The sequence below is a fragment of the Oncorhynchus mykiss genome, chromosome 17 (assembly GCF_057628025.1).
Source record: "Oncorhynchus mykiss isolate SJ-2025 chromosome 17, ASM5762802v1, whole genome shotgun sequence".
In the NCBI taxonomy this organism is placed as follows: domain Eukaryota; kingdom Metazoa; phylum Chordata; class Actinopteri; order Salmoniformes; family Salmonidae; genus Oncorhynchus; species Oncorhynchus mykiss.
Window position 1 is genome coordinate 37777061 of NC_143038.1, and position 25124 is coordinate 37802184.

At 40.3% G+C, this 25124-nt stretch overlaps 1 protein-coding gene across 1 annotated transcript; it reads right to left on the reverse strand.

Annotated features, from left to right (window-relative positions):
- On the reverse strand, positions 1-23808 carry LOC110494097 (peptidyl-prolyl cis-trans isomerase FKBP5). The gene is made up of 11 exons (XM_021568816.3): positions 23374-23808; positions 10905-11037; positions 9736-9880; positions 9327-9469; positions 8931-9045; positions 7626-7782; positions 3732-3822; positions 3398-3481; positions 2739-2924; positions 2149-2388; positions 1-1417 (listed from the first exon to the last, which is right to left on the reverse strand). The coding sequence occupies exons 2-11, from the start codon at positions 11007-11009 to the stop codon at positions 1304-1306; spliced, it is 1380 nt and encodes a 459-aa protein (XP_021424491.1). The 5' UTR covers positions 11010-11037; positions 23374-23808; the 3' UTR covers positions 1-1303.
- Positions 23809-25124: the final 1316 nt, after the last annotated feature.

Sequence of the window (25124 nt, forward strand, 5' to 3'; positions counted from 1 at the left end):
TTCAATGGTTTATTTTTATAGTGAGAGTTTAAGCCTGCCTTTTTTTTTGTAATATCAGTAAGACACCCAAGGGCCTGATGTCCAACGAATGCAAAAGCAAATGTCCAAAAATATAAAGCCCAGATTTTATCCAAATCATTGAGTGTTACTTTTCCTAAAAAGACAACATCGGTGGTTTTACAATCTTTGCTGAAGATTGAAGTGAATCATTGTCCATCATTTAACACTCTTTTAGTAGAGGGAAATAAGTGTACTAAAAGGTAAGACAGTACAGTCACCCATTCCAGAACTGGGGAGGAAGAGAACTACACAACTAGAATCTATATGCTCCAATTATCATCAGTCACATAACCCAAATTCTAACAGCGTAGATGGAAAAAAGCATTTGTCCAGGAGAGAATGAAATGTTTAAGTCAGAGAGGACTGGACAGCAGCTTGGAAAGCTGAGACTTAAAGCTTCATTAATGGACTTTCTTTGATTTTGGACTTCCCGGACAGTCAAAGAGAGTAGCAAACACATAACAGTATGTAGCATCTGCAGCATGCAATGGTCCATGAGTCTGTACTTGTTAATTCTCTATGTTCAAGAGTAAAGAGTGGGAGGTTCTTCAGCCAAAATGTCTGTGCAAATGTACTGCATGACTCATTGTCTAAACATAACTAGTCTTTTGGGACTGTGGGTGTCATGGCAACTAGGTGACGATGATCCCAGCTGTTTTGTCTGTTATAGTGGCTCAGTGTCGCACCACTGTTCCACATGGTGAAGTTAAATATATATTAGGATTCCAATTGTGAGTTTAAGCACAAGGTGTAAGGCAACCCCAGACAGCCCAACCAATAGATCAAAACAACCAAAATACAATGACACCTGTTGTTCATCTGTATGTGCAAAATGGGAAAATGCAATGCCAAGCAAAATTATATTATATTGTATTATCTTATGTGATTCATTTTGATTTGATTATCAACATAATGCAGTCTGTGGATCTGAGTTAAATTGAGGTGTGCATTTGGAGGAATTGCACAACGCATGAGGTTGAGGACAAGACCTGGACAGGATTCCATGTTATAGACTGAAGGAAGGATTGCTGTTTGGCTTGGAGCCTTCCCCACTCACGCCCTCTGTCTGTCATGCTGGGTACAGCACACATAGTGGAGGGGTAGGTAGGGGATGATGAGATCAGAGTGGACGGGTGTGGTCCAGCCCCGTCCAGTCCCTGCCTCAGACCCCTGGTCTCTGTGTGGGTAGCGAGGGGAGACCTGCCCCCCTGGCTTTGCCCTCCTCCAGATCTCCTCTGGTGCATCAGGGACAGTCCTGGCCATGGTCCTGACTCCTGCGTCGTCTCTTAATGGCCACTTGATGGTTCTCGTTCATCACTCCACTGTCCTCCCCCCTCCTCCTCTTTCCCTTCCCTGCCTGTTCGAGCACACAGATACAAAGGAGAGAGACTTGAGTAAAGAATGTTTGTGGAAGTCATGTGTAGATTTCTTCCATTGTGCTAAAATAAATAACTTGTCCTACATTTGGTTTTGGAATATGAATTAGTATAATATAAATGTTTTTGTTAATGAAGACACAACTTGATAATAGATTATGGAGTAAAAAGGAAGCATCAATGAGTGGTCCTTTGTAGCTCATTTGCTAGAGCATGGTTCTTGCCACGCCAGGATAGTGGGTTTGATTCCCAGGACCACTCATACATTAAAAAAAAACAATTATGCATGAGTCACTTGGATAAAAGTGTCTGCTAAATGGCATATATTATAATGAGAGAATTTGATAACAAAAATTCAAATAGATTTGCTACTCAATAATACCACTAGGTGTCAGCCTAGTACCAGTAAGCATGAATCTCTAAACCATGAACAATGGACTACAATAGGTCAGCAGCACAGCAGAGATTATTAAAATAGATAAACGTGTGATATCACATGTATCCACTTACTCAAACAGAACAGTGAACCAGGTCAGATTGTACAACTGATTACACATCCAGGCTGCATCCCAAATGGCACCATATCCCCTATATAGTGCACAACTTTTGACCAGGGCCTATAGGGCTCTGTTTAAAAGTAGTACACTATATTGGGAATAGGTTGCCATTTGGGATGGAACCCATCCAGACTGTGAAAGACGTTGATACAGACCTTGACGTCACGCTCAGCGAACTTCTGGAACATGTTGGCATAGATCTTCTTGTCCTTTTCGTGGTGTTCCCGGATATTGCGTTGACAGATGGATACTTGATCGCGTGCCGCCCGGTTGGAGGGGTTGACCTGCAGCACCAGTTTAAAGTCAGACATGGCCAGGCTGAACTCGTTACGGAAGAGACGAGCCTTCCCACGCCGGTACAGAGCCTTCTCATTCTTCTCATCCAGCTCTATCACCTGGGACATAACACACATAGATACTATATTTGTAACTATATTTGTAACATTAAGGTGTACCTACAGGGATTTATAAAGGGCGTTTATAAGTTTGAGTTAGTTTATAAAGCTGCTTAGAAAAAGTTACAGAATGGTTGAAAAGGTGGGATTGTTATTTTAATGCTTGCCAAATAGATTAATACATGTATACAACCCCAGTGACCCAGAGCAAAAAGTCATAGACAAACACAACTGTATGCTATTCCATGAACAGGTGTTAGCTGCATGCTCTGTGTGGCTTCAGTATGGTATACGTGTATATGTTTGTGGGGTTTCTCATGCGTGGTGCCAGGTATGCAATGAGAGTGTACCTTGTTGCAGTTCTCCACAACCAGTGCGTACTCTCTCAGCTTCAGGTAGCACATAGCCAGGTTGAGCTGGGCAGCCAGTAGGAAGTCCTGGAGCTTCTGCTGCTCCTCCTTGCCCACACCAAACTCCATCTCCAGCCACGACACAACGCGCTGGTACTGGACCACTGCCTGAAGGTAACGCCCCGCCTACATCCAGGGACAACACATGGGCTACGTTTAGCAGGTCTCTCATACAAACAAGATTTTAGACAACATTTTCATAGTTCAAAAGCAATGTACAAAGTACAAAGAAACTGTGAACCTAATTATAATCTCACAGTTGTGATTTTGAAGCTTTTCTTCAACAATGTGCGCTATGAGGTGTCGATTATTCAACTAGACTTTAGTAATCTGAGCAATGTATAAAAAGTCACCTCTTCATAATGCACGTTGTTGAAGAACATTTTCTAATTAAATCACTCTTCCAGGTTATAATGTCGCTATTTGACTAAATAAATTGTTAAATAAATGAAAAATGTCCTTGTGAACTTGTTTGCAGGGTTCAAGTTCTGCAAGTTCACAGGGTTTGGTTCAAGTTAATGAAATATTCACACACAGATGCATCCAATAGCCATGAGATTTGTGTCTATTTTCTGAAAGACAGAGATGGCCCACTATACCTTGAAATATTGGGTCCCTTTCTGTTTGGCTGTAGCAGACAATTTCAGTTTCTCCTTCTGATCCAACTCCCAGGATTCTTTGGCCTTGGAAAGGAAACATATTGTTATGTTTCAGAAGAGGAGATTTGAGGATGACTTTCATTGAGATGATGTCTGTTTCTTCCCATTATTTTCTCCAGGGTCACTCTGCCATCATGCAATATCTAACTGAGACCCTCATTGTCTAAACTCCACCAGCTCAAATCAAATCAATCTGTTGGTATCTTCCAGGGACACTAACAGGATACTTGAACACATTGTTGTTACCTTATCTAATCCAGCAAGTATAACTCACCTTTTGAAAGTTGTTTAGAGTCACTTCATACACCAGGTCTGAGTTTGGTCCAATCTTATACTGTGCTCTACCCTCTTTCCCAAAACCATACCTACAAAAAACAAGACAGAGAGTATTGTATGGCTGACTAGTCCTGACATACACCTGTTCCATGAAAGGCAAACATAAAGTCAAGATTTTTGTATAGTGATGCTTGTTTAAAGCAGCAATCAGCTAAAACAATAACAAAGCATTCTCCCTGACCCTGTTTTGGTAAAAAGCTGAGTGATGGGGCTGGAGAAATGTAACCATACTCAAATTCATAGATATGGATGCAAGGTCTTACCATCCATGATATCAAAATTATAGTTTTAACCATGTTTTGAGGCAATGTTTGTTTACAAACATTGGAGTTCTCTTGGGGTACAACAGTTGAACTAAGCTCATGCGGTATTTATAAGTTATATTCTTCAAGAACCAATGGGTATATATCAATATCAATCATTTATAAGTCCAGAAATGTATGTAGAAACTTCAGATTGACCCCTTAAAGTCACTTTTCCAGATTTCTATTAAATATTACCCATAACTAATTACAATATGAGTGAAATAGTTTTCCTTCCAAAAAATATTTTCTATGTTGCAATGGTGTGGGCATATACTGGTCATTCAAAATAATTAATGTGAGTAGACCACTGATTGGCTAGCTCTTCCTTCTCAGGATGATGACATCATTCTCTATGAGGAACTAGCAGACATTTTTCTGTTTGATATATAAGTTTGAGGTGGGGTTTTGGATGTCTTTTTTTAGATATATTTTTTATCTTGCCGAAAAATACGAGTATAGGATGAGTCAACAACATTACTTGGGTATGAGCGTATCTACCTCGTGTTGCAACAGGGACACTTCAGCAATAGGTAATGATGTAAGTTTGATACCGGAGTTTCGAGGTATGTGTTGAAATCGACAGTGTCATTGTGCAAAATGGTACTCAGCATCATCTGGATATGTATGCAACAAAAGTTCAACATTCACCTTCTGCTACCATTTCTGTGAAGCCGTTAACATATACAGTTTGACTCATTTGTTCAATAAATCCAACAGAACGCACTGCAACTGCCTCTGCAACGCAATGCTGCAAGGCAAATGCAGTGTTCCATTGGAAATGAATGTACTTCTTGTGTACCAAAATGCAAAAACACTATTGGTGTGAGTGAGGCGAAAGCAGCAAAATTTGAAGCAGTGTGCCAATGCGTGTATCAATGACATCCGAAGCTTTGTCTGCTCATGTGATTGGCGAGATCCCACTTGATTTCACAATGATTCCGAATGCTTTCTTTGATTCCAAGCTGCCTTCAAACACTGACCTCTACTGGACACAGTACTTACAAATTTGGGATTTTGTATAAAAAGTTTCACCTGACCGGTCGATCACACCGACAGCGTCATTGCATTTTGGTACACCAGAAGTACATTCATTTCCAACGGAACACTGCATTTGCCTTGCAGCATTGCGTTGCAGAGGCAGTTGCAGTGCGTTCTGTGTGGTGCATATGTTGGATTTATCGAACGTATGTGTCAAACTGTATTCGTTAACGGCTTGACAGAAATGGCATCAGAAGGTGAATGTTGAACTTTTGTTGCACACATATCCAGATGATACTGCCTACCATTTAGCCCAACAACACTGTTGGTGTGATCAAGGTCTTGGCGGATAGAGTAGGGAACAATCAGGGATGTGAGGGTGAGATCGACTCCTGATGAAGGCAAAATTGAAACCACACTTTCTGCACTGTTGTTCAAATAATTGTATTTAGTTTTAATTGTAATTATATTTAGTATGGTATAAGCTTCTGTCTTAAGCATCCTAATTAAAGCCATAAATTATTTTTATTTTTTTACACTGCTCAAAAAAAATAAAGGGAAAACTAAAATAACACATCCTAGATCTGAATGAATTAAATATTCTTATGAAATACTTTTTTCTTTACATAGTTGAATGTGCTGACAACAAAATCACACAAAAATTATCGATGGAAATCAAATTTATCAACCCATAGAGGTCTGGATTTGGAGTCACACTCAAAATTAAAGTGGAAAACACCCTACAGGCTGATCCAACTTTGATGTAATGTCCTTAAAACAAGTCAAAATGAGGCTCAGTAGTGTGTGTGGCCTCCACGTGCCTGTATGACCTCCCTACAACACCTGGGCATGCTCCTGATGAGGTGGCGGATGGTCTCCTGAGGGATCTCCTCCCAGACCTGGACTAAAGCATCCAACAACTCCTGGACAGTCTGTGGTGCAAAGTGGCGTTGGTGGATGAAGCGAGACATGATGTCAAAGATGTGCTCAATTGGATTCAGGTCTGGGGAACGGGCGGGCCAGTCCATAGCATCAATGCCTTCCTCTTGCAGGAACTGCTGACACACTCCAGCCACATGAGGTCTAGCATTGTCTTACATTAGGAGGATCCCAGGGCCAACCGCACCAGCATATGGTCTCACAAGGGGTCTGAGGATCTCATCTCGGTACCTAATGGCAGTCAGGCTACCTCTGGCGAGCACATGGAAGGCTGTGCGGCCCCCCAAAGAAATGCCATCCCACACCATGACTTACCCACCGCCAAACCGGTCATGCTGGAGGATGTTGCAGGCAGCAGAATGTTCTCCACGGCGTCTCCAGACTCTGTCACGTCTGTCACATGTGCTCAGTGTGAACCTGCTTTCATCTGTGAAGAGCAGAGGGCACCAGTGGCAAATTTGCCAATCTTGGTGTTCTCTGGCAAATGCCAAACATTCTGTGTTGGGCTGTAAGCACAACCCCCACCTGTGGACGTCGGGCCCTCATACCACCCTCATGGAGTCTGTTTCTGGCCGTTTGAGCAGACACTTGCACATTTGTTGCCTGCTGGAGATCATTTTGAAGGGCTCTGGGAGTGCTCCTCCTGCTCCTCCTTGCACAAAGGCGGAGGTAGCGGTCCTGCTGCTTGGTTGTTGCCCTCCTACGGCCTCCTCCACATCTCCTGATGTACTGGCCTGTCTCCTGGTAGCGCCTCCATGCTCTGGACACTACGCTGACAGACACAGCAAACCTTCTTGCCACAGCTCGCATTGATGTCCCATCCTGGATGAGCTGCACTACCTGAGCCACTTGTATGGGTTGTAGACTCCGTCTCATGCTACCACTAGAGTGAAAGCACCGCCAGCATTCAAAAGTGACCAAAACATCAGCCAGGAAGCATAGGAACTGAGAAGTGGTCTGCGGTCACCACCTGCAGAACCACTCCTTTATTGGGGGTGTCTTGCTAATTGCCTATAATTTCCACCTGTTGTCTATTCCATTTGCACAACAGCATGTGAAATGTATTGTCAATCAGTGTTGCTTCCTAAGTGGACAGTTTGATTTCACAGAAGTGTGATTGACTTGGAGTTACATTGTGTTGTTTAAGTGTTCCCTTTATTTTTTTTTAGCAGTGTATATATGTATTACACTTGAAGGCAAAAAAGGGAAGCAGGAATTCCAAATTTAGGCTACTGATGCCAAAAATGTACTACTGCGCCACAGAGTTTTGATAAAACCAGTGGAGAACGAAAAGTCTATCTGATAATCACACGCTGCTATTTATTGTTGACCAGCAGATGTCACTAATGTGCATTGTGAACAAATATTGAAGCTACGAGTAATTAACCGCTTTTTGGAACAATTTGGTAAAAGTGCCAAAGCCTTCAGAAATCCTTGTTTTCCCATCACTAGCGATAAGGAGTAGAATAGAGTCATCACTAGCGATAGGGAGTAGAGTAGAGTAGAGTCACCACTAGCGATAGAGAGTAGAGTAGAGTAGAGTAGAGTAGAGTAGAGTAGAGTAGAGTAGAGTAGAGTAGAGTAGAGTAGAGTAGAGTAGAAGCTCTTACTTGGGTTTTAAGTAGAGCATGCAGCATTCTCCTTTCTGCATCTTCTCCATGGCCCTGTCTACACCCAGAGGAACGCCCATGTCCTCTGACTCGCCCACCACGAAGTGCACATCCCTGGAGTCAAACAGACGCTCTTCACAGCGACCCTCCAGGTGTACTGTGGGATACAGGAGGAAATTGGAAAATAAGATAATTTTTTTGAACGGTAAATATTAATATTATTATATTTTACAAAGCCTTTGTACTGTTCAGATAGCATAATATGGTTTAGATTGTTCAACATGTTTAGTTTGAGTGTTCAAAATGTTTTTTTTTGTCTTGTTTGAGACTGTACAAAAAACATTTTGATCACAATAAATCTGTTCACAGTCACTAGCTAGGTTTCCATTCAATTGGCGACAGATTTTCATGTGACTATCCCCAAAATCTGAATAAATACAATATGCACATTTTCCCATCAGATATGTGTTTCCTTCTAATTGACTTGTTGCGGATAAACGGTTGTCGGTGATGACGTAGTGCACATAAAAATAACTTTGGTGATTAAATTCCCATGTACTGAATAAAAAATACAAGTTAAATGGGTTTCCATCACATTTTCAACTATGGTTTTGTCACCAAATAAATTGCGGTTATGTAGCGAATATGCCCACTCTGGTCTTGGCACGTGTGCTCTACCCAAAAAGCCTGCAGATATACAGTGTGGGTAGGCTATCCAACATGGTGACGTTATTATGGACAAAATAGCGAGATTATTTTTATTTGTCAAACAGCAGCCAAGCCTCGATCATCATGTCACCAGAATAAGACCCTCAATATTTATTGTATAGGAGCCTCTATTGGAAAGGAGCATCAAGCTTATCACCGTGCACTTTCACCACCCTGTGACGTTCATCAGAACTTATTTCATCTGTAGCCTGATAAATTAAACTGTATGCTTTCCCGAGTTGTAGTGAGAGGACCACATAGCGTATCATTGCTTGACTCCAAGTTTACTTTGTGATATGATTGTTATAATAATACCACCATTTCTCGCATAATGTATTTTACCGACACAAAAAGAGCTCACTGTGTCTAGGGTAATTTGCTTTGTTGACATTTGGAAAGTCTTTTGCTGTTTCAATCAGGCCTGTCGTAAAAAAAAATATATCCAACATGCACTTTACTCAAATAAAAAGGTTGGATGGAAACCTGGTTAATGTGAGACAAAGCCTTTGTACCAAAAACAATTAACATATTGATCACCAAGATCACAGTCAATTAGATCACAGTGAATGTGATAGAGAGAGAGCATGTCCACCTTACCGTGGACTGTTGATCCGTCGTTGGGGTTATTATAGCCCTCCCCTTTGACCTTTATCCTCCTTGTGATGCCGCCGTCGTCCGTCAGCACCTCGCCTTGGAAGCTCAGCAGCTCCACCTACAGGAAGTGAAGAAACGCGTGAGGACAGAATAAAATGTCACGTCACATCCATGTGTTGCCATAGCAACAGTAGCAGCAGTGGCACACTTTTAAACAACGGTAACCGAAAGATTCCATAGTGATGAAAATGATGACAGAGACAGTGTTATGTGTGCTGTTCACAATGCCGAGAGAGAATCTAGAACAATGCACAGTCAGAATATAAAGGGGAAACCTGTTACGTGCAGAGGAAGGCCTATATACCATCATCCCCTTGGTAACCACTAAGCTTTACCTACCTCAAACTGTAACATGGCGTTGGGAGGTATTTTGGGCGGGCATCCAGCTGACCCATAGGCATATGCTGGTTTACAGAGGAGCATGCACACCTCTCCTCTCTGCATAGAGGACACACCGATATCCAAGCCCTTAATCACCTGACCTGTGGAGTGATACAAAATTAGAGACATGACAAACAGATGTAGGCTACATAAGCAGTGACATATGGGCGTTACATACGGCGGATGAGTTAGATGAGTTCTTTCTTCCATACATACAGATGTCAAAAATGTAAGTATAATATAGAAGCTATATGTACAATATGTACATCTGTATGTCCTGATGACAGTTCTTCTTCAGCTGAAAAAGGTATCTGAGATGTTTAGAAACGAGTACCTCAGTAAGAGGCCGTCTCAGACTCGGACATACCCTTTCCCAGACTGAAGGTGAAGGGTTTTTTGCGTTCCATACTGGAGTCAAACTTCTTCCCATTGATTAGTTTGCCAGTGTAGTGTACTGCTACCTTGTCCCCAATCATGGGTCTGTCCCCATCCTCTCCCTGGTTTTTCACCACCTGTATAAAGAACAAATGTCAGCCCTGAGATAATCTCAACTCAGCATGCTAGTACTTGTTTCTCTAGCTAGACAGTGATGATGGTTTCTTCGTGTCACATACTTCTTTTTCATGTACCCCTATTATTATTTTTCATCCTAACAGTTAGGCATTTCTTGCAGTGCTCCGTTTTAGAGGTAACACCGAGGATGTGCTCAATACAAATGAACACTCTTGATTCTGGTGGCAGAATTATGAAGGATGCCTTTCTCTGAAGTCTCTCTGGTTACTGTGACAGGGAAGACTTTGTGTGTGTGCTTGTAATAAGTTGAGCTGCACTCCTGTATGCAGCTTGGTCTCATAGACTAGATGTAACATAGTAAAAGTAAATCTGAAACACTAAAATTAGTAGGATATGTTACGTTTGGTATGGTTACAGGCAAAAACGAAAGGAGGTGGTTGGTTGGGGTGGATGAGAAGGTGGATGAGAAGGTGTATAACGGTGAATGTTTAGCAACCCAAAGGCTGCGTGTTGGAATCTCATCACGGACAACTTTAGCATTTTATCTAATTAGCAACTTTTCAAATACTTGCTACTTTTAAGCTACTTTGCAACTACTTAGCATGATAACTAACCCTAACCTTAATCTTTTAACCTAACTCTTAACCTTAACCCAAACCTTAATCCTAACCCTTAACCCTAACCCCTAACCTAGCCATCTTAGCCTGCTAGATAACGTTAGTTTTAGCCACCTAATCACCTTCAGCAAATTGGAATTTGCAACATATATTTGAAAATTCATAACATATTGTACGTTTTGCAAATTCATAACATATAGTATGCTTCGCAAATTCGTAACATATCGTAAGAAATGGATAATGCACATCCACGAATTAATACATACCATACGAAATGTAACATGTACTAAAGGGAGGGTCTCGGTTTACATACAGAATAATACGAAATGCTCTGAGACCAGGTTGCTGTATGTCAAGACAGAGTTTGTCCCTTACAGAGGAGGTTGGGAATGAGGTTGAAGCCTACCTTGAGAACTCCCTCGTCTCTGCTAGGAGTGACGTCGATGCCCTTGGCAGCAAAGACCACAGCAGGAGACTGGTCATCCATGGACTGGTCCTTATCGGTGGTCATATCTGCATCTGGGCATGCCACTCTAACCCTGCACAAAAGAGTCACACACACATGGTTTATAACTGGGATGCGCACCAACGTAATAACAGACTCACAAAATCCCACCAACACATAAATACCCCTTAAAAAAGGCCTTCCAGAACCACCTGAATGTCAATTAAACTGTAATCAATTATACGCATATGCTTTAAGTAGGTAAATGTGTTAGCTATGCTATATCTCTGACATTCTGTGAGTGAGGGAATTACATTTCTAACCTCTCAACTCTGTTTCTTCTTCATTCTGATAACATGCATGAGCTGACGCAGTGTATGTAGAGGTGCTGACTAACAGAGAGTAAACTCTGTGCCGTTACTTATTTTGAGACTTGCAGCACAGTACATTTTTGGGAGACGGTTGAAGAGCCAAACAAGCTTTCTGATGATGAGCTACAGAAATAATATCCTCATATGCCTCAACGACCAACCTTCTCCCAGCCCACAGTACATTATGCTAACTCTGGGAATTTGCTACCATCATACTAATGTCAAGACTCCAGTAAACATGCTGGTTCATAGCAGTATACTAAGCCCACATTCACTTTTGACAATGTCGAAGGTTTCATTTCAACCAAAACTGCAATGTGGTAACCTATTTAAGCAGTAGCTTGTTTTTTCCCATGGTCAAATTTTTTAAAAGTATTTCTTCTTCATTCTGAAAAAAACTGGGCCGTGAAATATGAGATCTGATGGTGCAACAGTGCCGCCACTCTTTGTGAGACCATCGTTGTTGGGTACTGTTGAATAGCTTTCTGGTGATGAGCACATTATAATATTATCCTGATGTCTTCCTTTAGCAGCCTTTATCTCGCAAACCACAGTACATCATTTAAACACATTTGAATTCATACCATAATACTAGTGTCATGTGTGCAGTGGATGTAGGTCTGACCTAACTAACTGTAATACAAAATTCTCACATTTCGTAACTGAAAATGCCACACACGATGTGTCACAAACACAAATGGCTTTTTTCTCTAGGACGCCCACAGGTCTCACAAGACTCTTCTGAAGGTCCAAGGTACCAGTTTAAAAAATGTATGAAAGTATACAGTACCAGTCAAAAGGTTGGACACACCTACTCATTCAAGGGTTTTTCTTTATTGTTACTATGTTCTACATTGTAAAACTATGAAATAACACATATGGAATCACAAATTTAAATATATCTTATATTTACGATTCTTCAAAGTAGCCACCCTTTGCCTTGATGACAGCTTTGCACACTCTTGGCATTCTTCTTGGCATTCTCTCAACCCCCATCCTCCCCGTTCCAGAAGAAGACGTGTATGTGCACAAATGGCAGTAGTTTGTAAATAAAGTCACCTGGATCTGTTCAAGTTATGTACCTCCTCCTCTGAAAGCAATGTCTAAGTTACAAATTCCAACAAATATTTAATGAATGGGTGACAATTTGCATGACAACCAACTAAGAATTAGTTGAAAAGCCAGTAGCAATCTTAATGAATATTCTGTTACCACCACCTGTTGCATCTTATCACAAGTTAAGATAAGATAAAAATGTACTTTATCCAGTCCGGGAAATTAGCTTAGGGCCTGGTACCATGCCTTAGGACATGAGAAAATTGTCGTAGTCACAATCAGCCATGACGGTATGTGTCTGCTATCTAAAGAACGCTGAGGTATTAAAAGTGTGTTATAGAAATCTCAGGTCCTCCATATGCTGTCTTGCTATCATATTTGCCATTTTAACCTTTACCATGTCAATGTTGATTTTGGAACGTCTTTATCTGTTTTTATCTTTAGCCTGGCTGTGAACTATGGACTAACTTTTAAGATATAACGTTGACGCTATTACAGTTTTTCTCAATTGCTGAAACACAATTTCTCAAACCTTGCTCCATTTCCTGAAAACAGTAAACACAAAACCTCATCTTCAAGCACTATTTACATAACCTCTGACTCCTCTTGCAAAATTAAACATTCACCTCAAAACAGTTTTACCTGTGTTCAAAATCAAACACTGCTCTCAAATCATAAACAAAGTGATCAAAATGATATACACTCTCAAGCAGTCAGTAAACAATACACCGAAAAATAGAAAACACATTGTTCAAAACATACAATTCTCAGGGAGAAGTACATTTTTAATCTAAAAAAATATTCATATTTTTACGTCATTGTCTTTTGGTGAACATGTTCTATCATAGTAGCTCAAAATTGATCAGGAATTACTACTCTGCTTTGCTCTTTGCAATTTTGTTTTTATTCTTCCTCCTCCTTGTACCCCTATTTTTACAGTACTGTACCCTGCATCTCACAAACTTGTCCTTTGTCTCTGTGATACTGTAATTCTTGTTCTTTGTTGATATGAACCTGCAACCAGTCAAAATCTATTGAGCAGTCAGTACTGTTAATAAATGGAAAGCACAATGTTCAGGGCCATACAATTTGTCCATTGTACAGTATACAGCCTACAATGCACTGTACTACAGTATCTAGTCTCAGACTTTCTCCTTCCCACCTTCAACAACCTGTTTGCTCTCTGAACTGGTTTATATTGGTTGTGTCACATCATTTGAAACAGGTTAAATACATTTTGAGTGGTTGTGTTCAATCAATGATATGTGTTCTCTATTTGTATTTGATTGTTGCCACTCGTGTTTACCAGTATGGATGACATGTGCATTAGAGTGCAGAATGTGTTTTGAGAATGAGAATGTGTTTAGAGTTTTGCTGAAAAGTCGAAGTGAGATCTGCAAATTGTGTTTTACCATGTGAAATGGTTTAAGGTATTGACAACAGACTGCATAATTAGCTAAATGAGTCCAGGCAACTGAGAACTTTGTTCAGCCAATGGGTTTTAGTGTTTTAGCAATTGAGAAAAACTGTAAGCTTCAGTGTTTTCTGTGACGTTGGGTATTATGCCCTATTGACCCATTTTACTGTAAATAAATTATCAATACATTGTTTATTTAATACAATTATCGAGTCATTGAATATTGATTCATCTGTTCTGACATATGATGACATTTTATGGGGATAGACAATCTTATGTTGAATAAAATTGTCAAAATGTGAAAACTATGAAGGGATCTAATATCAGATGGTGTCGGCTATTTAAAATCAAGGCAGAAACATTTTCTTAAAAATGTCTTCAATTGAAGCGGACTGAGGAACACGATGAAACATGCACAGTAGAATCACTGTAACACTTAATTCTGCACAGTTTGTAATGTCATCGTTTCACCATACCTCAGAAAACAGAACAAAACATTTAAAAACATGATGCTAGCCCAACACTTATCTAAAATATCTAACAGCTAATTGAACAACTTGCACCATACTGTTAAACAAACGTGAAACAGATTTAAACCATCAACATAACCTTGATGCTTAGCTAATTCATTCATTCAACTTTGTTGCTGTTGACTTCTCTTGCTCAATGAATACAAATAGCCCATTGTAAGCTAACAAATCAAACATCCCAAGTGGACTTTGAGTCTTTCAATGTCATTACAGCATGCCATGACACCCACCATCCCACTGTTCTGAAATTGTTTCTGTAGTTAGAAACAGGTACGCTTGGCATTCCTAAAACACTATTTTGTAGAAATTACATTGTATATCTGAGAAATTATGCTAATTGTTGCACCCAAATTTCCCATTTTAATTTATAGGATTCAGATAATATTCAATAAATATAGTACCTATCATCCGATTTGGACCAAACCTCTTCCTACCAATAAGTAAAGGTGTCCACATTCATCCCAGCCGAAACAGTTCGGAAGAGTTTGTGCATATATTATGATGACATTTTGCAACGTTTTTGTTCGTTTTTTTGGGCAGTTCGGGCACATTATTTTCAGGAGGCAAGCCAAAGTTCGGAGCCAAAGTCACGCCTCGTTGTTGGTGATTGGTGAACAGTAGGGATTCTTCAATAATGTCTTTGTTGTCAAATTGTTTCATTGAGAAACACTGCACCAAACATCTTAGATAGATGTAAAATTGCACGACTAAGATCTCCCTGGCAAAAACATCCAAATGAATGACAGATTTCTTGAGTTATCGTAGATTCATTCTGACTGTTTTGAGGAAGTGTATACTGGCTATGCCCTCTCAAAATGGACAAACAGTACTATTGCCGTTTTTCTCATTTTTCAAGCGAAGGTCTTTTAAGGGAGTATGCAAGCACACTCGTTCAGTTCGGCTAGAAGAGTTTGGCTAGGCGCCAGCCGTACTGAAGCATGCTGACGCCTTAAGACATAAGGAATCCCCAAAAATGGTCAAAAACCTGCCACTGACTTGCTGGTTACTTTTGTTTGGCTCATGATGAAAACACATTTTGTGTGTCATCCTCACAAATCAAGCCAGTCCTCCATGAAAGAAAATCAGTCTGTCCTTCTTTTACGCTTAATCTTTATCCAGGAAACGGGCCCTTTGTCAGTGGTTTATTCCCTTCATAAAAGGTCTATATTAATTACTGTTAGACCATTCCTGGTGAACAAGCAAACCATTAGGCTACAGCAGTTCTACTAGTTTCATTGTTATGGTCTCTAATGGGCTTCAATGGTGAAAGTCCCAAACACACAATGTATACTGTTTTGCAATTGTAATGGTATTGGGTTGCATTGAGTTTAAGGGTAAATGTCACTTTCACAATACATATAAATCTGTTTCCTGATAATTTTATTGAAAACAAAGTCATGCAATTACTTATTTGAGTAGGGTTGTCACAACATTTTAGTCCCTAGCCCATTTCTACATCAAAGGTTTTATGCTTGTAGGTAAAGTGTTCAAATAAGAATTGCATAGGGATAGCCCTCTCAGAGAGCGACCACTTGTTGGACTATTCAAGGAGAGTTGGGTTGAAGCTACTATAAGGACACACTGAATTGCTTTCATGGAGGACTGGCTTGAATTGTGAAGATGACGCACACAATTCATTTTCATAATGAGCTAAATCTATTGGTTTTCTACCCAAAGCTGCAAATGAAATTGTGAAATTGTGTGTAAACACAAGAGACCAGCAAAATGAATAGAGTGTGGCTGTAGAGCCAGAATAGTAGCACCTAGTGGTCAAAACCTGGTACTTTCACACTATATTTATTGAATTTTATCTGAATATTATCTGTCCAATTTGGGTGCAATCAATTAGCTTAATTTCTCAGTTCAAGTTATATTTCAACAAAATAATGTTTCAGGAATGCCATTGTATCTGTTAATAACTACATAAACGATTTCAGAACAATCTGAGATGGTGGGTGTCAAAGTCCTTCTTTCTTGTGCTTTTTGAGGTGGAACAACCCCTTTGTCATATAGGAAATAACAGCACATAATTGGCTGACTATGAGTGGCCCTCCACAGACATCCACAGTGAAGTCACACACACAGCTGATACCAATTCTCTCCCTACACTTTCCACTTGGCCCTAACCAATTATGTATATAAACCCTGGATTGCCGATGCAATGTATTGGCAACAGAGAGTCTTTGAAGCCACTGGTCGGCCATTTTGGTACTCTCCAGAAGTAGTCCTCCATAGGAATGAATGGAATTCTACAGTATTTAAATTCAATGTTTTAGTGACAAAATTACATGTATTTAAGTGTAGTGGCGAGAGAAACAGTACTTTCAAAAAATTATACTTTAAAGTGGCAATCAGCAGTAAAAACAATAACAAAACACCCTCCCCACCCCTGTTTTGGTGAAAAGCTGAGGGACGGAGCTGGAGAAATGTAACCACTCTCAAATTCATAGACAGAGCTATGGATGCAAGGTCTGACTATCCATGAAATTAAAATGATAGTTTTAACCATATTTTGAGGCTATATAGTGTTTGTTTACATTTACTTTATTACATTGAAGAAAAATAATTATATGTTGGTTTCTCATGGGGTTTGACAGCTCATGGAAAAAAAAGCTATATTTTTCAAGAATCAATTAATTGCTAAGTAAAAAAAATGGATATGGTATAATGCCTTCCTTTACTTTTTCCACATTGTGTACAGCCTGAATTAAAAATGTATTTAATTGAGATTTTGTGTGACACAACACCCCATAATGTCAAAGTGGAATTTTGTTTGTAGAACATTTTTGAAATTAATAAAAAATGAAAAGCTGAAATGTCTTGAGTTGTGTGTCGATTGGTGAGAGAAAAAAAAATCTATTTAATCAATTTTGAAATAAGGCTGTAAATGAACTAATTTGGAAGGTGTATGTATGCTTTCTGAAGGCACTGTAACTTCCTCTTTAAGGGCAAATGTTTTATATATATATATATATAGGTGTGCTCCGCACATTGGCTAACCGGGCTATCTGCATTGTGTCCCACCCGCCACCAGCCAACCCCTCTTTTCCGCTACTGCTACTCTCTGTTCATCATATATGCATAGTCACTTTAACCATATCTACATGTACGTACTACCTCAATCAGCCTGACTAACCGGTGTCTGTATGTAGCCTCGTTACTTTTATAGCCTCACTACTGTTTATAGCCTGTCTTTTTACTGTTGTTTTATTTCTTTACCTACCTATTGTTCACCTAATAACTATTTTGAACTATTGGTTAGAGCCTGTAAGTAAGTATTTCACTGTAAGGTGTAAGGTGTTGTATTCGGCGCACATGACAAATAAACTTTGATTTGATTTGATATATATATTCATGCTTAATTTATATAATCTAATTAAAAGAATGCATGAAGGTGTATGTAATAGAATAAATGTGGCAAGTGTAGACGATAATAAATGCTTTTCTATAGCTTCCAAAATAATTTTTACAATGGTGGGTGAGTGCCAAGATGGAGGCAGGGTAGCTTCAAAACAGCGCCCCCTGTCAGTCATAGTGGGGGGTTTTTTCATTATTATTTCACCTTTATTTAACCAGGTAAGCTAGTTGAGAACAAGTTCTCATTTGCAACTGCGACCTGGCCAAATAAAGCATAGCAGTTCGACACATACAATATTTGTAGATGTAGCAGCTGACACAGTTGATCTGTTGGCCCCCTAGATACCAAGTGAGCTGCTTCACTGCTGGTCTAGACAATCCATGCCAAACATGATAAACTAAATTAATTGGCTTACTATTAATCATTGTGCTCAGTCTTCCCTCCATACATCTATTCCACCACTCTACCCCTTCATCGCCTCCCCTGACACATCTCTGCGTCTTTCTTTACCCCTCGCTCTCACATTTCACGTTTCGTTCAACTTCATCTCTTCCTCTTTCCGATGGAGAGTACCTAACTGGGTACTGGTGCTATTGTTCATAACATACAGAAGTGCCTGTGGGCGCGCAAACACAAACACTCTATCTCTCTCATACACACACACATACTCTCTCACTCCATCTCTCTCATACAACCCCATATACTCTCTCACTCCATCTCTCTCATACACCCACACATACTCTCTCACTCTCTCTCATACACACACATATTCACCCTCTCTCGCTCACACACACACGCACGCACGCACACGCACACACGCACACACACACACACACACACACACACACACACACAAACAGATTTGATGCTTAATTTAGGTCTACAGTAAAAACAGGTTTTTAGAAATGTTTGCAAAAGTATTAAAAATAAAAAACAGAAATGGCTTATTTACACAAGAATTTAGACCCTTTGCTATGAGATTCGAAATTGAGAAATTGATCATCCTTGAGATGTTTATACAACTTGAATGGAGTCCACCTGTGGTAAATTCAATTTGTTGGCCATGATTTGGAAAGGCACACACCTGTCTATATAAGGTCTCACAGTTGACAGGGCATGTCAGAGCAAAAACCAAGCCATGAGGTCGAAGGAATTGTCCGTAGAGCTACAAGACAGGATTGTGTCGAGGCACAGATCTGGGGAAGGGTAGCAAAACATCTCTACAGCATTGAAAGTCCCCAAGAACATAGTGGCCTCCATCATTCTTAAATGGAAGAAGTTTGGAACCACCAAGACTCTTCCTAGAACTGGCCACCAGGCCAAACTGAGAAATCTGGGGAGCAGGCCCTTGGTCATGGAAGTAACCAAGAACTCGATGGTCACTCTGACAGAGCTCCAGAGTTCCTCTGTGGAGATGGGAGAACCTTCCAGAAGGACAACCATCTCTGCAGCACTCCACCAATCAGGCCTTTAAGGTAGAGTGGCCAGATGGAAGCCACTCCTCAGTAAAAGTCACATGACAGCCCTCTTGGTTGCCAAAAAGGCACCTAAAGGACTCTCAGACCATGAGAAGCAAGATTTTCTGGTCTGATGAAACCAAGATTGAAGTATTTAGCCTGAATGCCAAGTGTCACGTCTGGAGGAAACCTGGCATCATCCCTACAGTGAAGCATGGTGGTGGCAGCATCATCATGTTATGGATATGTTTTTCAGCGGCATGGACTGAGAGACTAGTCAGGATTGAGAAAGATGAACAGAGAAAAGTACAGAGAGATCCTGCTCCACAGTGCTCAGGACCTCAGACTGGTGCGAAGGTTCACCTTCCAACAGGACAACAACCCTAAGCACACAGCCAAGACAACGCAGGAGTTGCTTCCTGACAAGTGGCCAGCCAGAGCCCGGACTTGAACCCGATCCAACATCTCTGGAGAGACCTGAAAATAGCTGTGCAGCGGCGCTCCCCATCCAACCTGACAGAGCTTGAAAGGATATGCAGAGAAGAATGGGAGAAACTCCCCAAATAAAGGTGTGCCAAGCTTGTAGTGCCATACCCAAGAAGAAAAGAGGATGTAGTCGCTGCCAAAGGTGCTTCAGCAAAGTACTGAGTAAAGGGTCTGAATACTTATGTAAATGTGATATTTAAATTTTTTATTTGTAATAAATTTGCAAACATCATTATAGGCTATTGTGTGTAGATTGATTAGGGGGGAAAACAATTGAATCCATTTTAGAATAAGGATATAAAGTAAGAAAATGTGGAAAAGTCAAGGGATTGGAACACTTTCCGAATGGACTGTATGTAAGAATTGTTCTCACATACGTCAAAATGATATAAGTAGCGTGTAATCACTTGCCATTGTTAACGGAAACATCAATAACCATAGTAATAAAGCTTAAAATGATCATTCTTTTCTGGGACTGGGGCATTTCTTAATATGGAATGGACATCACTTCTAAGAAAAGTTGGAACGGAACATCATGTTCTAGGAGCTGTAACGTTATAGCTTTCACATTGACAGGGCCAAATGTATTAACACACACACACACACACACACATACACACCAATAACATGTAAGAATAATGAGTTGATTTAATGATCTAGTAAAATAATTATGAATATAAACCTAAAATATGAGTGGCTCTGTGTGGGGGAATGAATGTATCCCAGTGTGTCGGTCTGTCTGACTCTGTCCACCTCTGTGTCTGTGTCTGCCTCTGTCCATCTCTGTCTGTGTTCATTTGCGCAGTAGTGTATGTGCGTGTGTATGTGTGTGTCCATCTGGGGTGTGTATGTGTCTGTCTATGTGTGTGTGTCTGCGCAGTGTGTTTGTAAGACTGTGTGTGTGTGTGTGTGTCTGCGCAGAGTGTATGTGTGTGTGTGTGTGTGTGTGTAGAGTGTGTGGGGGGGAACACGATGTTCCTTCTGTTCTGAGTTCCTGGCACAATCTGATGGTGTTCACCAATCTGAAACCTACTCAGTCAGAACACAGCATCTGCTTCGGATGGCAATACCCAAGTAGGCTCCCCTCAACACAAATAGAGACTAACGCACATTACATCATTTTTTAATTGTGGAAATGCTAGGACTGACGCAGATTTTTTTTTTATAATTGATTTAAATTATTGCTGAAATGTCCAATCTGACTTTGGAGGGGGGAAAGTCAGAATTCTAAATATTAGAAGTACTCTGTAAAAAAACATTTGAACACAGGCTATGGTACTCTAATAACTGAATGTGTAATGTAACTGTTAGTAATTATGTACCACAGTATTAAATCCAATCACCAGTCATTCAGAATGCTTGTGCATGTGTCTTTAACTTCATCTTTATGATGAGGAAATGTAAACCATCTGGGTATAGAATTATCCATATAAGTTACAGCTGTGGTAGAGCCAGCAGCGCGTCTCTTAGTCAGAGGGAGCGTGGAACTCAGAGACCCTGTGGAGAAATACAGGGACGGAACACAACAAAGCCGAGAACATTCAGTCCTGAGAGCTCCAGCAGCACAGTCACTTCACAGATACACATTGTGCCTCAAAGCACTTTATCACAAGTCAATGCTTCACGCTAATCCACATATAAAGAGCAGCGCCAGATAAACTGGACACACTGTCTGGCTGTCCTGGGTGACAAAGACTGACGTGGTAACAGAGTGGGATACTGTCTGAAAGAACAGGACATTGTCTACAAGAACAGGACATTTTCTGTCATAGTGGATATTGTCTAACATAGGCTAAGTAGACATTGTCGGTCCTGGGGAGAGGGACACTGTCTGCCATGGTTCAAAGAAGGAGTTATGTGAAAAATATTCATGAAATATTGTAGGACAAATGAAGTTGACAAGAAAAAAGCCCATTTACTATTAAAACAAAATTAATTGGAAATATAGCCCTCGTCGGGGTGTTCTACGGAAGTGCTTGGCCCTTTAGAAAGCTTTTCCTAGCGGTTTTAGTTTAATTTCTCTGATTTAATACGACACAATAAGAAGAGTGTTGGTTTTAATTATACACACTTATTTTACAAGTCAACTTCCATTGTCCTCCAAGACTTGCTGAAATTTACACATTTCTAATTTGATATTTTATTAAGCACCTTGGTTGGAAAGAAAGCTAGGTAGCAGCAGAGTACCCTTTCATCTAGAAGCAGGGAATGGGGTCTGATATGTAATGACATGGGCATTATATGACCCGAGGTAAGAGGTATCTGTGCTGCTAAGTCAATACTGTCTGGACTCGTTTCATTCAGGGCGATCACTGGATGCCATTTCTTGGAAATGCTCTCTTTTTCTCTCTGACTCTCTCTCTCCAACGCTCTCTCTCTCTGATTTATTTCCACAGGGTCACGTCGTCACATCTATCCGTACCATACCACTCTTGGCCCCATAATCATAGAGCGTCTAAGAGTAGAAGTGCTGATAAAGGATTAGTTTACCCTTAATAATGAATACAATTAAATGGACAGGTTGGTGGGACCTAATCCTAGATCAGTACTCACACTCTGAGATTTTATGAATATGGGCCAAGTCCTCAATCTGACTGCCAGCTTTTACCACCATAAAATACTGAAGACGTGTACCCAATGCCATGTACTCTACCACAGAACCAACCTACCTGCCCCCACAACATTGGCAGATAGATAGGAAGGCTAAAATGCAGTAAACCATTATGTGGCCAAGCAGACCTTGGGAGGAAACCTTGGTCTGATAATACTGAGGGTACTGTATGTCCACGTAAACCCCCACACATAACAAGCCTTGAACATGTGCTGCAATAAACGCCTTGGTTGCCTTCCAACATGCAACCTGTAATTGTATATACATGTATTGTGGCGCAAAGAAAATGGCAGATACATGTATTTCTAACAATGTTCTAGTTCATATCTCTTCTGCTCAGTCTTCCAGTTAATAGCTAGACTGAAACAAGAAATGTATAAAATCATGTTTGTTTTTTTTCCCAAAGGAGAGTCACACCTATATGCTATGATTCATTCACTGCATCGCCAATGGTTCTGGAGATACATGTTGAGTAAATGTAACATAAACATTAATTGCAATTTCTTAATTGCCTGTAATAAGAAGACATGGGGCTACATTTTCATTTTAGGTCAATTTGATTTACCTTTAATGAAATTGAAAATATGAATTGAGAGTAAGACATTAGATACATTATTCACAGTGTGTGTGTGTGTGTGTGTGTGTGTGTGTGTGTGTGTGTGTGTGTGCGTGCGTGTGTGTGCGTGCACCTCTTTGTGTTTCTGACTGTGTGTGCATGTGTGTAAGAGAGAAAGAACCGAAAATTATAAAGAGCTATCCTTTATAATAGCATTTGATTAAAACCTTCATTGGATGTAAATTCAATCCACTCTTATTAAAAAACAATGACAAGCGATAAGTAGAGGAATAGAAGTGAGCATGATATCCACATGTATCTGGAAAATAAGCCTAGAACACATCTTAATAGAGTTGAACACTGATTCTAAATAAGACAAACATGCTGAATCATAAGTATATAAAATTTAAACTTTTAGGTATTTTATTATCTATTTATTCTGAGGCACCTGAATGTTTAACCGGGTACAATTGGAAACAATGTAACTCGATTTCTACTCGGTCATGCTGTTTAAAATATACCCAATAAATCAAGCCAATTACACTTTTTCGATAAAATAATAAGAAATAGGCTAAAGCTGTAACTTACCTATTTATAATTTTTATTTTCTCTTCTTCTGTTGCTCGTGTGCTATAACTTCAGCCGGTGTATCACTATACTGGTTCTGCAACGCACGTAAGCACGGTGATTTCAAACCCGCCCTCTCATAACCAACCAGGGTACTTAATGTTCTGTTTTTTACAGTCGAAACCCCCCGGCACTAGTGACGACCAACACGCGAGTTTGAGCCACATGGAGAAGAGAATTGAAATGACACTGTGAAGAAGGTGGAGGGAACTGGGGGTTGGGGGGGGCATTTAGTGTACAAATTAAGGGCAGGTCTTGGAAAGTGGCCACAAAGTAACACAATGTTCCGGCTGTACTGTAGCTGCGCTCTGGTGAGGACACAGTGTTCTAGTAGACACCCTGACCCTTTAACCAGTTCTGTGCCGAGCGCCGCCGCAGCTCGCGCAGCTCAGCACTGCTACCCTGAACAGTCTGTACAGCAGCAGTGTACTCATGGACTGTCCTCGATTACGAACGGAACATTTCACAGATTTCAGAATGGTTCCATGCTTTATTGGAGGACAGATAGGATAGGTGCGCCATCTGGATTGGAATAATTTTTCAAGCGCGCGACATACTGGCTGCCGAGGTTATTAATGGGATGTGGAAATAAATGTAATTCAATTTGTTATGTAGGCTAAATTAAAACTCAGTGATTTAGATTTTTCCTTTAGAATAATATTTACATGATCATTTACACATCTCGATCACCATAACAACTAACAGGCTATTAGGAGTGTTGATTGCCAGCAACAATTAATTAGGTTAATCAAGCACATGAGACATTTTATATAAGATTCAACAGATTGAAGAGTGATTTGTGAGGTTTCTTGCCTACCGTTGTTGTTTAACAAAGCAGAATCCAGTCACTGATTTAGACCGAATAGAAGTGGCCTCTGTGCAGAACCATCTTTTTGAACTAATACAAATAAAATATACCAACATATAAATCATATGAACAATATTTAACGTTTTTAGTTTACCTTAGTGCTCTAATCATATAGTTCTATTGTTTTTTTCATTAACCTAGATAGGCAGTTTTACCAAGTGTGGTGAAGCCTAATGCAGTAGTTCTCAAACCTCTTCTCGGTGATCCCATAGCATTCCAAGTTTTGACATATTCAAAGCTAGCACACCTTATTCAACTACTCATCAAGCCCTTTAGGTACATCAGATGAGATAGTTCAGGGCTACAACAATGTTGTGAAATGTCTGGGGGTACCTGAGGAGAGTTTTGAGAACCACTGGCCAAATACATAATGCACTACATGACCAAAAGTATGTGGAGACCTGCTTGTCAAACATCTCATTCCAAAATCATGGGCATTAAAATGGAGTTAGTCCCCCCTTTGCTGCTATAAAAGCTTCCACTCTTCTGGGAAGGCTTTCCACTAGATACTGAAACATTGCTGCGGGGACTTGCTTCCATTCAGCCACAAGAACATTAGTGAGGTCGGGCACTGATGTTGGGTGATTAGGCCTGGCTCACATTCCAATTAATTCCAAAGCTGTTTGATTGGGTTGATGCCAGGGCTCTGTGCAGGCCAGTCAGGTTCTTCCACACCAATCTCGTCAAACTATTTCTGTATGGACCTTGCTTTGGGCATGGGGGCATTGACATGCTGAAACAGGAAAGTGTTGCCACAAAGTTGGAAGCACAGAATTGTATAGAAATCAATGTATAATGTAGCATTAAGATTTCCATTCACTGGAACTAAGGAGCCTAGCCCGTG